This window comes from Oryctolagus cuniculus, chromosome 5 (assembly GCF_964237555.1).
Source record: "Oryctolagus cuniculus chromosome 5, mOryCun1.1, whole genome shotgun sequence".
NCBI classification, from domain to species: domain Eukaryota; kingdom Metazoa; phylum Chordata; class Mammalia; order Lagomorpha; family Leporidae; genus Oryctolagus; species Oryctolagus cuniculus.
Window position 1 is genome coordinate 123968891 of NC_091436.1, and position 15707 is coordinate 123984597.

Here is a 15707-nt window from a genome sequence, read left to right on the forward strand (position 1 = left end):
TTTCTTTCTCCTAACCACCCAGCACCGGCACTCTGTAACTATCCAAACACTAACAAGTATCATCACAAATGCCTAATAATAAACACAGCAAACCAAGAAACAAAAATAAGGAAGACAACATGACACCCCCAAAGAACACAACACTTCAGTATTAGAATGTGTAGATGAAGAGATTGAAAGATGCCAGCAACGAAGTTCAAAAATTTGATTGCAGGATCACTTAGAAGTAACCAGAAGAAAATCCACGAACTAAAATCTGTACATGACATCAAGGAAAATTTTTGTCATGAACTTGAGATTTTAGAGAAATCAAAATGAAATATTGGAAGGGAATTCAACAGAACAAATAAAAAATGTGGTGGAAAGCCTTAACAACAGACTCAATGAGGCAGAAGAAAGAATATCCAAATTAGAAGACAAAGCTCTGGAAATTTTATAGTCAGACTAAAGAAATAAGAAATTAGAAAACTAAAAAAAATGTCAGAAATTTATGGGATACTATCAAATAACCCAAATATGGGTCTTGGGAATTCCTGAAGGCATGAAAAGAGAGAATGAACTAGAAGGCCTTTTTAGTGAAATAATTATAGAAAACTTCCCAAATTTGGAGAAAGAAAGGGATGTCTATGTATAGGAAATACAAAGAACTCCTATTAGACATGACCATAAAAGATCTTTACCACAACACATTGTACTCAAACTATGCACAGTAAAACATAAAGAAAAGATTCTAAGATGTGCAAGAGAGAAACACCAGATTATGTTCAAATGATCTCCAATTAGACTCACAGCTGACTTCTCATCAGAATCCCTGCAGGCTAGAAGAGATGGCAAGATACATCCTAAGTCTTAAGAGAAAAGAAAGTCAACCCAGAATCTTGTACCCTGAAAAGCTCTCATTTATGAATGAAGGTGAAATAAAGACCTTCCACAGCAAACAGAAATTGAAAGAATTTGTCACCATTCATCCAACCTTATAAAAGATGCTTAAGGATGTGCTATACACAGAAACACAGAAACATGGTCATCACTATGAAAGAAAATTAAGGCAGAAAATCTCCCAGTAAAAGTACAAGGAAATCCAATGTGAAAATAGGAATATTTATGGGAAAATGGCAGGGCAAAGTATTTACTTATCAATAGTTACCTTGAATGTAAATGGCCTCAATACTCCAGTTAAAAGATACAGACTGGCTGAATGTATTAAAAAAACAAAACCCATATATTTACTGCCTACAAAAAATACATTTCACCAACAAGGATACATGCAGACTGAAAGTGAAAAGATGGAAAAATATTCCATGCTAACAGAAACCAAAAAAAGAGCTGGTGTAACATCCTATCTCAGACAAAATAGACTTTAATTTAAAAACTGTAAAGAAAAAAAAGGAAATGAAGAACACTAAGTAATGATTAAAGGATCAATTCAACAAAAAGACGTGGCTATTGTAAATGTAAATACACCTAATTACATGTCACCTGGCTATTTAAAGGAAAAGTTAAGGGATCTAAAGGGAGACATGGACTACAATACAAGAGTAATGGGCAACATCAATACCCAGCAATGGACAGATCAATCAGACAGAAAATCAGCAAAAAAAAAAAAAAAAACAACAGAGTTAACACTATAGACCCAAAGGAACTAAAGGACATCTACAGAATTTTTCATCCTACAATTGCAGAGGACATATTTTTCTTACCAGTGCATGGAACTTTCTCTAGGAGAGACCACATTCTGGGACATAAAGGAAGTCTCAACAATTTCAAAAAAATCAAAATCATACCATGTGTCCTCTCTGACCACATGGAATGAAGCTGGAAATCAAAAATTCAAGAATCTCTAGAACATGTGTAAACACACAGAGACTGAACATATGTTCTTGAATGAACAGTGGGTCATTGAAGAAATCAGAAGAGAAATCAAAAAATTTCTGGAAATGAAGATAACAATACAACATATCAAAACTTATGGAATACAGCAAAGGCAATATTAAGATGGAAGTTTATAGCAGTTATTTCCTACATAAGAAATTGGAAAGACATCAAATAAAGGAGCTATCAATGCATCACAAGGACCTAGAAAAGCAATAGCAAACGAAACCCAAATTAGTAGGAGAAAAGAAATAATAAAGAAGAAATAAATAAAATTGAAACAAAAATACAAAAGATCAGTGAAACAAAAATGTTTTTTTCAAAAAATAAACAAAATTGACACACCATTGGCCCAACTACCCAAAAAATGCAAAGCAATAAAATTAGAGATGAAAAAGGAAAATAAGAACTTATACTACAGAAATAAAAAGAATCATCAGAAATTACTACCAAGAGCTATATTCCAACAAATCAGGAAACTGAGAAGAAATGGATGGATTCCTGGACACATAAATTGAGCCATGAAGACCAAGAAAACCTAAACAGCTCAATAACCAAGATGGAAATTGAATAAGTAATGAAGACCTTCCCAGCAAAGAAAAGCACAGGATCACATAGCTTCACTGTTGAAATCTACCAGACATTTAAAGAAGAACTAATTCCAATTCTTCTCTAGTTATTCAAAACAATTTAAAGGGAGGAAATCCTCCAAAACTCCTTCTATGAAGCCTGTATTACCTTAATTCCTAAACCTGAAAAAGATACAACAGAGAAATAGAACTATGGACCAATTTTCCTGATGAACACAGATGCAAAAATCCTCAACAAAATAATAGCAAATCAAATCCAGCAACCCATCAGAAAGATCATTCACCGGCACCAAGTGGGATTTATCCCTGGTACGCAGGGATGGTTCAACATTCACAAAATCAATGGGATACATCACAATAACAAACTGAGGAACAGAAACCATATGATTATCTCAATAGATGCAGAGAAAGCATTTGATAAAATACAACTTTCATGATGAAAATTGTCATGATGAAAACTCTAAGCAATTTGGGTATAGAAGCAACATTCCTCACCACAATCAACACAATCTATTACAAACAATGGCCAGCATCCTATTAAATGGGAAAATGTTGGAAGCATTCTCACTGAGATCCAGAACCAGACAAGGATGCACATTCTTGCCCTTGCTATTTAACATAGTGCTGGAAGTTTTAACCAGAGCCATTAGGCAAGAAAAAGAAATCAAAGGGATATAAATTGGGAAGGAGGAAGTCAAATTATCCCTATTTTCAGATGACATGATTCTAATATATAGGGGATCCAAAAGATTCCACTAAGAGACTATTGGAACTCATCAATACACAAAAATCAATAGCCTTTGTATACACAGACAGTTCCACAGCTGATAAAGGATTTCTAAAGATCAACCCCATTCACAATAGGTACAAAAAAATCAAATACCTTGCAATAAATTTAACCAGGGATGTCAAAGATTGCTGATGAGAACTATAAAACATTAAAGAAATAAATAGAAGACACAAAAAATGAAAAAAAAAAAACTTCTATGTTCATGGATGGGAAGAGTCAATATCATCAAAACGCCCATACTACCAAAAGTGTTTTCAGACTCAATGCAATACCAATCCAAGGAAATCATTCTCAGATATAGAAAAAATGATGCTGAAATTTGTATGGAAACACAGGAGACCTCAAATAGCTAAAGCAACCTTATATGACAAAAACAATTCTTGAGGCATCACAATACTTGATTTCAAGTCATACTGTTGGGCAGTTACAGTCAAAACAGCCTGGTACTGACACAAAAACAGATGGATAGACCGACCAATGGAACCAAATAGACACGCCAGAAATCATCCCAAGCATCTACAACCAACTTATCTTAGAAAAAGGAGCTAAAATCAATCCTTAGATCAAGGACTGACTTTTCCATAAAAGGTGGGAAAGCTGGATCTACACATTCGGAAGTATGAAGCAAGATTCCTACCTTACACTAAAATCCACTTAAAATAGATTTAAGACCTAAATCTACAACCTAATACCATGAAATTATAAGAGAACATTGGGAAAACCCTGCAAGACATTGGCACAGATAAGCAGTTCTTGGAAAAGGTCCCAGAGGCACAGGCAATCAAAGCCAAAATTAACAAATGGGATTACATCAAATTGAGAAGCTTCTGCACCGCAAAGAAACACTCAGCAAAGTGAATAGGCAACTGACAGAATGGGAAAAATTATTTGCAAGCTATGCAACTGATAAATGATTAATAACCAGAATATATAAAGAGATTAAGAAACTCAACAACAATAAAACAAACAACCCAGTTAAGAAATGGGCAAAGGAATTAAACAGGCATTTTTTTAGTAAAGGGTTTTATATTAAAAAGTAATAGTTTTGATTCTATACACTTGTATAAACTAAAATTGAATTCAAATTTATTTATAATTTCACTTTCTTTTTTTTTTTTTTTTTGACAGGCAGAATTAGACAGTGAGAAAGAGACAGTGAGAAAAGTCTTCCTTCTGTTGGTTCACCCCCCAAATGGCCACTATGGCCGGCACACTGTGCCAATCCAAAGCCAGGAGTCAGGCGCTTCCTCCTGGTCTCCCATGCAGGTGGAGGGCCCAAGCACTTGGGCCATCCTCCACTGCCTTCCTGGGCCACAGCAGAGAGCTGGACTGGGAGAGGAGCAACCAGGACAGAATCCGGCACCCCAACCGGGACTAGAACCTGGGGTGCCAGCACCGCAGGCAGAGGATTAGCCAAGTGAGCCACAGAGCCAGCCTAATTTCACTTTCTTTAGAAACTTAATTATGTTTAAAGAAGCACCCAAGAGCTGGAGCAGCCATAGCTCAATAGAATAATCCTCTGCCTGCGGCACCAGCACACCAGGTTCTAGTCCTGGTCGGGGCGCTGGATTCTTTCCCGGTTGCCCCTCTTCCAGGCCAGCTCTCTGCTATGGCCCGGGAGTGCAGTGGAGGATGGCCCAAGTGCTTGGGTCCTGCACCCGCATGGGAGACCAGGAGAAAGCACCTGGCTCCTGGCTTCAGATTAGCGCGGTGCGCCGGCTGTAGCACGCCAGCCACAGCGGCCATTGGAAGGTGAACCAACGGCAAAAGGAAGACCTTTCTCTCTGTCTCTCTCTCACTGTCCACTCTGCCTGTCAAAAAAAAAAAAAAAGAAGAAGAAGAAGCACCCAAGAATGATACATCGTTTGTGAGCACATAGACATAACTATAACTTAGAGACCTAAGAATATTCTCCACTTAACACATTAAAAGAAAGTAAGTCTTTGAGAACAAGTTTTATCATAATTAAGGGAATGCATAAGAAAATAAGCAGTAGAGTTGGACACTTAGGCATAACTAAAACTTATGAGACATAAGAATATCTTCCACTTAATACACTAAAAGAAAATAAATCTTTGAGAACAAGTTTTCCTGTTAATTCATAACACATCTCTTTAAGGACAGAGGTCCTGCATGGGAAATTAGTGCACAGTGACTCCTGTTGTTAATTTAATAATTAATACTATTATTTATGATGTAGTGATCACCTGAGGCTCTGGAATAGGCATTTTTCAAAAGAGGAAATCCAAATGGCCAACAGACCATGAAAAAATGCTCAGGAACACTAGCCATGAGGGAAATGTAAATCAAAACCACATGAGTCTTCACTTCTGTCATACAGAAATCAGCAAACAAATGCTGTTGAGGGTGTGAGGGAAAAGATACCCTAATCCACTGTTGGGGGGAATGCAAACTGGTACAGCCACTGTGGAAAACAGTATGGAGATATGTCCGAAAACTGAATATAGACCTACCATATGACCCAGCCATTCCATTCCTGGGAATTTACCCAATGGAAGTGAAATCAGCATATGAAAGAGTGATCTGTACTCCCATGTTTATTGCAACAAAATTCACAATAACAAAGATATGGAATCAACCCAAATGCATGTCAACTGGAGATGGATAAAGAAATTGTGGGAGCTGGACACCATGGAATACTGCACAGTGCCAAAAAAAAAAAAAAAATGAAATCCTGGCACTTGCAACAAAATGGATAAAACTGGACAAAATCACCCTTAATAAAATAAGCCGATCCCAAAAGGACAAATGCTGTATGTTCTCTGGCATATGATCTGTGATAACTAATAGAACACCTAAAAGGTAATCTGTAGATGAGAAATTAGCACTTAAAAAAAGATGTAATGACTTTGAACAGCCCTTGTCTCGACTGTTGAGGAACAGGTTTTTTCCCATACAATCCCATACAATTCTGGAACTCTTAGTATAGAGTTAATCATATGTGTATAAAGTTAATTGAAAATAGAACTTAGTAAAAAAAATAAGAATGGGAATAGGAGAGGGTGGAGGAAGAGGGGTAGGAGTGTGGGTACAGTGGGAAGAATCACTATATTCCTAAAGTTATATTTATTAAAAAAATTGTTATAAGTTGAAAAAAATGACACCATCAAATTCACTAACAGAGCATATAGAGTCATTATTCAATCAACAAATGACAGGTCTCAGTTCTTATCTATAATGCTAACATTGAATGTAAATGAATTAAATTCACTAACCAAAAGAGTTAGTTTGGCTGAAGGAAAACCAACTTTCATGAAATAAAATGAAAACACAACATATAAAAATAGCTGTAAAATACAGCAAAAAAGGCAGTATTAAGAGGAAGTTTATAGAATTATGTGCTTACATTAAAAACAGGAATGTCCCAAAGATCTAATGATGCATATTGAAGACTTAGAAAAACAAGAACTAATCAATTCTGCTTTGATACACAAACATAATGCTCTGCGTCATCTTCCCAACCTGATCACATGTGAATTGTGCTGATTTTTACAAACTGTGCATAAACACACTGATTGAGAGAGAATTTAAGAATGGACAAACTCACAGCCCAGAAGACAAATGTGACTGCTGGAGAACTTCCAGTGGCCGTTGATGAATGGCCACCACCAAGCTGCTCTGTGACTGTGCCAGAACCACCACCTCCAGCCCCCTGGTCAGCACAAGAACAGGAAATAGCCCCTGAGCACCTTCACTCCCTCCTCTAGACTTTCAGGTATCAGGACATTGTCACCAACCTGTCTCCACCCACTTGAGAAAAAGGGAGACAGAAAGTTGGACTTTACTTTGAACAGTGGCCAAGACTTAGTAAGTCCCAAAGGCAAGAATGAGGATTTTACTTTTTTAAACAAAAGATTTATTTTGTGTATTTATTTGAAAGATAGAACAACAGGGCTGTGGGGAGTGGAGAGACAGATCTTGCATCCACTGGTTCTCTACCCAAATAACTGTGACAGCTAGGACTGGGCCAAGCCAAAGTCAGGAACTTATCCTGGTTTCCCAGGTGGGTAGCAGGGGCTGAAGTATTTGGTGTGCCATCTGCTGCCTTCCCATGTGAGTTATTAGGAAGCTGGAATGGAAGCAGAATGGTCTGAACGTGACCTAACATTCTGATATGGGATGCTGGTGTCACAAGTGACAGCTTAAGCCACTGTTCCACATGTTGGCCCTGCAGATTTAATTTTGACTATGTAGCAGAGGAGGTTTCATTTGCTTGACTGGGAATGGTTAAATGGGAGTAGATGGAGAATCCTGATAAATGAATTTTTGGGGCAACTTTTGGTGCTTTCTGTGCATAGTAGAGACATGAACATATTACAGAGGAACGCTCTCCTTGACCTACAAAAAGCAAGGCTGTTCAGCTTCAGCCACCATGACAGGACCTGCCCACCCAGTGTGGATGAGGTCCAATAGGCTCCTTGTCCTGATCAAACTCAACTGGGCCCTGTGCATGGTGACAGAATTGACGTCAGCCCTCATGGTGAAGGAATTAGCTGAAGCCCAAAGGGAAAAAGAGGCCAAGGAAAGAAAAATCAATCCAGCAAGACCAAAGCCATTTCTTTTTATTTTATGGGCTCTCAACAGCTGTTAAGCTTCGCTGGATTTTTGATAGTAAGAAAGTTTCCAAAAATAGAACAGTGAAATGTCAGAGTTAATGGGATCACAACAATAAAATACTACCAGGCACAGTGCCTTTATTAACTTGATGTGAGCCTTGCTTTGTACCCTGCACATAAGGTACACACCTTTGCCAGCCCCTCCCATCCCAAGGTAACACCCAGTACATCCATTCTGGGAGGTCAGCAGCCACTTCTGAAGTGGTAAACACATCACAATAGGAGGTATCTTTAGTTGAATGTTCTTCATCCAATCCAAAAGTTCTGATTAAAAGGCTAGCTTTGCTAGGTGTAGTCTTTAAATTTTATTTAAGTTATTCAAGTTTCATACATTTCATATATACAGATTTAGGAACATAGTGGCACTTCCCCCCACCCTTTCTTCTGCCCATGCTCCAACACTTCCTCCCCTTCCTTCTTGCATTCCCACTGTAATTTTTACAAAGATCTATTTTCAGTATACTTAATGATTGTAGTGTTAACCCTGCTCTAAGTAAAAGAGTTCAACAAAGAGTATGAAGAGAAGCAGAAAAAAAAAACACTGTTCCTCAATGGAAGAGACAAGGACTATAAACAATCATCAAATCTCAAAATGTCTACTTCACTCTGATACATTACATTTCAGGTACTCTCTTAATTACCTCAGCTGTATTTTACACAATTTTGAAAAGGCTATCTTCTATGCCAGCAGATGAGGAAGGGGCAGGGTGTTGGGTCAATGCTCTGGCCTGGGTCTCTGCTGTTGCCACCACCTCCATCCTGGCTCTGGCCATCTGCCTGCTCACATTCTTGCCAGAGGAGAGTGACAAAAGGCCCCCTGCATCCCTGCACTCGCAGTCAGCAGAGCAGTGAATGGGACTACTGCCCTACTGGAGTTGGTTGCTTTTCCAAAGGGCAGAACTTGAAAAAACCCTATGCACAAAAACATGAGCAGCCATCTCATTTGATTCCTCAAAAGTCACTGATTCTCTGAAGGTGGCTTTCATTCATAATTGCTGATGGTTTCTGAAACAAGACAACATTCCAGAAACCCTGGGTGTGATGGATGCAATCATTGTTTGCTGTGGGACTTTGAGTGACTTGCTGTTCTCCTTGAAACAAAGATGAACGAATGCTGGTGCCTGGGAGTGCACAGAACTGCTGTGCAATTCCTTGCCTCCCTTTACAACCCTCTTCCTGCCCCATTCCCATTTTCTAGTGAAAAACTGTGGTGCAGAGTGGAAGAGAGGAAAGGCCTCCTGTTGTCACACAAAACAATATAGCTGGCCACCCAGACACAGGGACGCCAAGAAGCACCTGGGATGCTGGGGACAAATGTAAACTCCACCAAGTCAGAACCTGCAGGATAGCATCTCCATGCTGCTGAGCTCTCTTTTTAACAAGTATCTCCAAGACATTGGCAGGTGTCTGAGAACCACTGCTCAGAGATGCTAGCAACCAGATCTGCCTACCCCTGGCCCAGAGCTATTCTATGTAACATTCAGATGAGTTTCATGTAGGTTCCCATCCCTAGAAATATCTGATTTATTCTTTACCTTGGAACTTCGGATAAAAAATGACTAAGTTAGGGAGAATGGAACCCACATAGTTAAGTGAACTTTTTGCAGCATCAGTATGTACACCATTAACTACACATCTGTGTTGTGTATAGATGCCCCTTGACATGCAACAAAGCCACATCCAAAAAAACCTATCGTAAGTTGAAAATATCATTAAGTCAAAACTGCAGTTAGTTTAACCTACCAAGCATCCCAGCTTAGCAACGTGGTACAGTTGAGTATCGGTCATTTCCCCTCATGATCACAGGACTGATTGGGGCTGCGGTTCACTGATACTGTAGAAAGCATCAGAAGAGAGGATCATACTGCATATTGATAGCCTAGGAAAAGATCCAAATCCAAAGTATGGCTTCACTTTCATATCATCATGAGGCAAAAAATAATTGTAAGTTTACTCATCATAAGTCAGGAACTGTCTGTAATAACTTTATGTGTATTATGGTATGGTTAAATTAGTGCCAACTCTCAGTACCTGCCCCCAGGGCAGGACAGCAGGGTATAGCATGAATGGCTCTGGCAAAACATCTCTTTCCTGACTCTGCCCTGGGTCTCCTGCTCTGTCACTGTCCTTTCCTGCCAGGGGTGAAGAACCTTTTTTCTGCCAAGGGCCATTTGGAGATGTAGAACATCATTCTCGGGTTATACAAAATTACCAACCTCAAAATTACCCTGCTGTAGTTTTCTTGAATTTTAAATCCACCTGCAGTTGCTTTGGTAGGGGCAAACTAAATGAGTTAATGGACCTTATATGGCCTGCAGGCCAGACGTCCTCCACCCTGGCTGTATTCGAATATGCAGTTCAGCTTGCTTGTGTCAGATTTAATACTTGTTGATACATTTCTACCTGCCTGCTACTCACCAAATCTAGACATTACATCATGGCGTCTTAATAAGGCATACGTCAATGGTCTGGCTGGTTCTAGCCCTTTTTACTGCTGATGATACCCAGAGAAATGGTGAACTTGCAACAACACGCCATCCTTAGGAGATATTTGCTGTCCTTACCAGGAAAGTCTGTACTCTACACAGCAGGATGACAGGGGTAGGGGCATCTAACAGAGACTGTTCTGACTCTTAACAGAGAGTATTCTTAGCAGGGTGTGGCTGCCCCAACAAAGTACCACAGAGTTGCTTTTACAACAAAAATTTGATTCCAAGTTCTAGAGAGAAGGCCAAGGTCAAGGTGTACATGGGGCCATGATCTTTCTGAAGGTGCCAGGGAAAGATCTGTCTCAGGCCTGTCTCCTTGCTTTTGGGAGCCTTGGTTTTTTATAAGTGTAACTCTGATCTTCACAGGGTATTTTCCACCCTGAGTGGACATCTGTGTCCAAATCTCCCTCTCCCCTTTTATATGAGCACCAATAATATTGAAATAGACCCTATCCTAATGACCTCATCTGAACCTGATCATCTGCAAAGACCCTATTTCCAGATATTGTCATGTTCACAGGTAGAGGAGGTTAGGACTTCAACATCCTTTAGGGGGATTGAATTCAACCCAAACACAACAATGGCTGACTCCACATGTCTGTATCCTTCCCTGCCACACGTAGAAGAACTTGGATCATGTTGCATAATCAGTGCTCTTTATTCTTAGAATTTAAAACTGTGCCTTGTGGCAGTTTGCTGTTGTCACCACTGATGCTTACCTCACTGTGGCCAGTAGCACATAAGTAGTACCCCAGTTTGGGTACTATACAAAATAGTACTGATATGGCCATACCAGTTCTAGCTATCCAGTCTCCACAAAAGACTCAGCACAGCAAGCAAGATTCCATTACTTGGTGCTGTTGGCTGAACTTGATCCCAGAAATAAGGCAGGACTGAGAGAACTCTCCATGGGTGGCAAGATTATGCCAAGTAAAAGTAGCTAGTTTGGTGGGTATAAGAATATAGCTATCATGACTAGAGATCAAAAGGTAAACCAGTCTGACCAATGCAAAATGGGAGTCCACAAAGGTAATGTTAGAAAAGATTAATGAGGCCGGCGCCGCGGCTCACTAGGCTAATCCTCCACCTTGCGGCGCCGGCACACCGGGTTCTAGTCCCGGTCGAGGTGCCGGATTCTGTCCCAGTTGCTCCTCTTCCAGGCCAGCTCCCTGCTGTGGCCAGGGAGTGCAGTGGAGGATGGCCCAAGTCCTTGGGCCCTGCACCCCATGGGAGACCAGGATAAGTACCTGGCTCCTGCCATCGGCAGTGCGGTGCGCCGGCCGCAGTGCACCAGCCGCGGCAGCCATTGGAGGGTGAACCAACGGCAAAGGAAGACCTTTCTCTCTGTCTCTCTCTCTCACTGTCCACTCTGCCTGTCAAAAATAGAAGAAAAAAAAAAGATTGATGAGAGGTTATGCAGAGTTTTCTGTTCTAGTGTAAGAAATTTAAAAGATATCTGGGAGACGTTGCTTCTAAAAATTTTTCTGCTGACTGATGAAGGACAAAAAGTGAAGAATGGGATGTTGGAAGGTTTAGATGAGTGTGTCAATCGTAAGGTTGAACACTTACAAGCCTGCATACTAGGAATGTCTCTTCTTCTTGCTCCAACACCCAGAGGTCTTCTGCTTATCTTTAAGACCCAGGTCAACTGTCACCTCCACTGAGAATCCTTTCAGAAATATTTTTTCCCTATACTATGGTGCCATTGTCCTTAGCATGCTTTGCCACCCTAATGCCCACCATGTATGTTGTGCCACTTTCTGCTTCTATGTGCCACCACTGGGCTGTGCTCCCATGAAGCACACAGATACCTTCTGTTATGCTTTGCAGCTTTTGTGGCCAGAAATGGGCAAGACCATGGAGATGCTTAATCAACACCCACTGAAGTGAAACAAACACAGAGAGGAAGCTGGTTGGCTGACTAGCGATTTGACTGTATAATGGGCAAGTCTTGTATGGTTGACTCTTGGGACTGGAAAGGGCATTGCCAATATTTCTAACCCAGTTACCCTGTAGCCACTGCAAGACTTGGGCAAACGATGATCCTGCCTCAGTCTAACCTGGGGCAGTTCAGATATAAGTGGTGGTCAGCTGGAGGGAAACTCAGAATACCTTATCCAAAATGTGAAAATCATGAAGTGGTTGCCTCCAGGTGACTCAACAATTAGTTGCAAGGCTGGGAAATAGAGGATAAACTAACAAGTCTAGACTTCCAGACCCATTTAGTCCCTGTCACAGAACTATGGAGTAGAGGTACCATTCAGAAGTTGACAGTTGGAGATGCTGAGGCTAAAAGGACTCTGACATGTTCAGGATTGTGCAGTCAGTAGGTAATAGAGCTGGGATCCATGACAGATTGCTCTTATTTCATTTTCCTATTACTGACCATGCTGACCATGCATAAGATCACAGGTTCCAAAGATACTGTGAAATGTTCTTCTCACCTCCCCCAGAAAACTCACCCAAAGAATCTGTCTTGAAATCCTTCCCTGTTCCTCATTCCCATTTTTCCTGTTTTTCAGGAGAGAAGTATGAGCTCCATGCAGGGACTGAGTCCACCCCAAGTGTCGTCGTGCATGTGTGTGACAGTGACATAGAGGAAGAAGAGGATCCAAAGACTTCCCCAAAGCCAAAAATCATCCAAACCCGGCGTCCTGGCCTGCCACCCTCTGTGTCCAACTGAGCTTATTGCTCCATCTTGACGATAATACCTGTCTCCTCTTTATCATGCTTTCTCCCCCTGTTTGTTGAAAAAATATTAATTGCCTTTGAATCCCTGGGTGTTTGGTTGTTTGAGATTCCTTCCATGTAATCAAGCCTCTTGGACAAAAGGGCTAGGAAAAGGTGAAATGTCTCCTGATCATATCATACCCATTAAGTATAATCCATTATTTAGAAGGTTCTAGGGAAAAAAGTAGTATTTTCTTATTAAACAATCGGCACAGCTTATATCTTCATTCTCTCATGTTGATCCAAGTCAGAGACATCAGTGACAAATAGCACCTGTGTTGTTTGTGAGCTGTTTCAGTCCCAGTCCTGAAGTGTGTATTGTTTTTTTCCTGGCCACTTAAATAGGACCATATATAAACTTGACTTTGACTGCATGAGATTTCCCTATCTGGTCTCACTCAGTCCTCTGCATCCCGACATTCCCAGGACATGCATGATCACCAGCATTTATTTTCATTGTTTGAGGATATTCTACAAGCCACAGATTGTCAGCATCCAGCCATGTCCTACCCTAGATTAGGAAATTATCAGCATCACCCAGCTCAACCAGTCTGGGTAGATTCACTATTTTGAGTCAATTCTTCATGGCTCTGTTAAAATTCCTGGAGGCAAAACTGAGCTTGGCCCCAAAGATATTCCTCAATAGAGTTTGATTACCACTTCCGTGTGGATCTTCCCAGCCTCATGGGGGAGGCTTGTCTAGAGTGGTAGAGATCAATTTCAGACAAACCTATTTATTACAAAAGTTTCATGGTGTCTGAATGATTTTTTTCCTCTTTGTATACTTGTACAAATGTTTCAGCTGTGCTTTTAAAATCTGGATGTTTTTTATTTAGTGATTGTTCAACCATTAGCTGCTTGAAAATATGTGCATTGCTTATGAATGCATTCATAGACTAATACAGATAATCTGATATTATTACACTCTATTACAGATAATGCTGAATTTTGAAAGGGCACAAAAACGTCTCATGCCAATATATAAATGATTAGCCAACATCTTTGCTATCAAGACCACTGTTTTTAAATAAAGATGCAAGTGTCAGTTAAAGCTAAACCTCCAGAATGTATTACAGCCAAGAATATTAAAATAGGGAAGGATGATAGAAAAATGTATGCCAGTCCTGCTCATGCAGTGCTTAAAAAATACCATTTGTTTTCGTTGTATGTGATTTTTTCTATTTCTCTATCCCCAAGTGCATTACAGAAGATACACCTTTAGAACCATTACCTTCTGCTCCATGTGCCAGGCCTCATCTACTCCTGTACATTAGTGAATTCCTTCAGATGCAAATACAAATTATGACGGAGTGGGGGAAGTACTCTCTTTACCCAAGCCTCAGAAAAACACACAAGAACAATGACACAGCCAACTGATTGAAGGATGGTTGTGGTTTTGGACTAAGGTGTATGCTAGTTTCATCAGGAACTTAACACATAGACTGATCACTCAGAAATTAAAGTCCGTTCTACTGTGAATATAGCAATATAGTACTGGACACAGTACAGGCAAAACTGAGGAGAGCATTGCTTGTAAAATCCTGAGTTTCCAAAAGAACAATGAAGACTCCTTTAAAAAATAGAATCTGAGGAGTATATAATAAGCAAATGCTTTGACTTTTCCTTTGCTATGGAGGGTTTGGGTGTTTTCTTAGCCAAAGAGACTACACGCTTACCAGTGGAGATGCAATGCCCTCTAGTGAAGTACTACTCTCAGAAATACAACAGTGCACCATGGGCAGGCTGACTCTCTTCTCAGCCACCTGCAGGTCGTATGAATTTTTAAGCTATCCTGAATTTTCAGAATGCAGATTCTACAGAAATCTAGATGAGAGAAAATGTTTAAAAATGATTTTTAAATGTTGTAAAATATACATCTGATGTTTCCAACAATGTAATGAAGTTGAAGTGACTGTTCCATGGAGTCATAAATTAAACTCAGTGGAGCACATGACCCTGTTGGTTCAGTCTTAGTAAAATTTATTGCTACATGTCTCAGATCAGATAATTCCTTCACTAGGTTGGGTTTGGGGTGGAGAGGATGAAGAGTTCCTGGGAGTGCTAAGAAATGAGGACTCCTTGAAGTTTTTCAGTGGAACCTCCTAGCACTGGGGAAGTCAGAATTGCCTCAGCATTTCCATGATGCACATTATGCAAACCTCTTTAGCACTATTTTAAGTTTGAGAAGTTTAAATATGGAGGGGAAGGGGAAGATTTCCACTAACTGAATCATTTGTGCACGTGTATAGCTCAAAGAGCTTAGACTTCAAATATATCTGGTGAATGACTCTTTGTCTGTGTGGTGTGATTTCTGCGTTGTGTGCTTGAGTCCAGCATTCTCCAGGGGTGACTGCAGAGGAGTGCAGTTCAGCCTGTGCTCCTCCTGAGAAGTTACCAACAGAGGGGATGACCCATCTGGGTTCTTCCTGAAACGAGCCATGTCGGAGGCAGGTTGTGGTCATCTCTTAAAGGAAGAAAAACTTGAGCAAATCCTGGAGGGATGGGTTGGACTCTGATAAGGGAACTAGAGGAGCTTGTTTTATTGCCAAGTCTAAGCCACCTTCAGGGATTCTAAGAACTCCTTTTCACATCTCCCCAC

General features: G+C 40.3%; 1 protein-coding gene across 4 annotated transcripts in view; it reads left to right on the plus strand.

The window, feature by feature from the left end:
- RCAN2 (regulator of calcineurin 2) overlaps positions 1-15396 on the plus strand; it is a 307939-nt gene extending 292543 nt beyond the window's left edge. For all 4 annotated transcript variants that reach the window (XM_051855661.2, XM_070074028.1, XM_070074029.1 and 1 more), the window contains one exon: positions 12901-15396. In XM_051855661.2, coding sequence (XP_051711621.1) covers positions 12901-13061 — 161 coding nt within the window. In that variant the 3' untranslated portion in view covers positions 13062-15396. The remainder of the gene's footprint in view (positions 1-12900) is intronic.
- Positions 15397-15707: the final 311 nt, after the last annotated feature.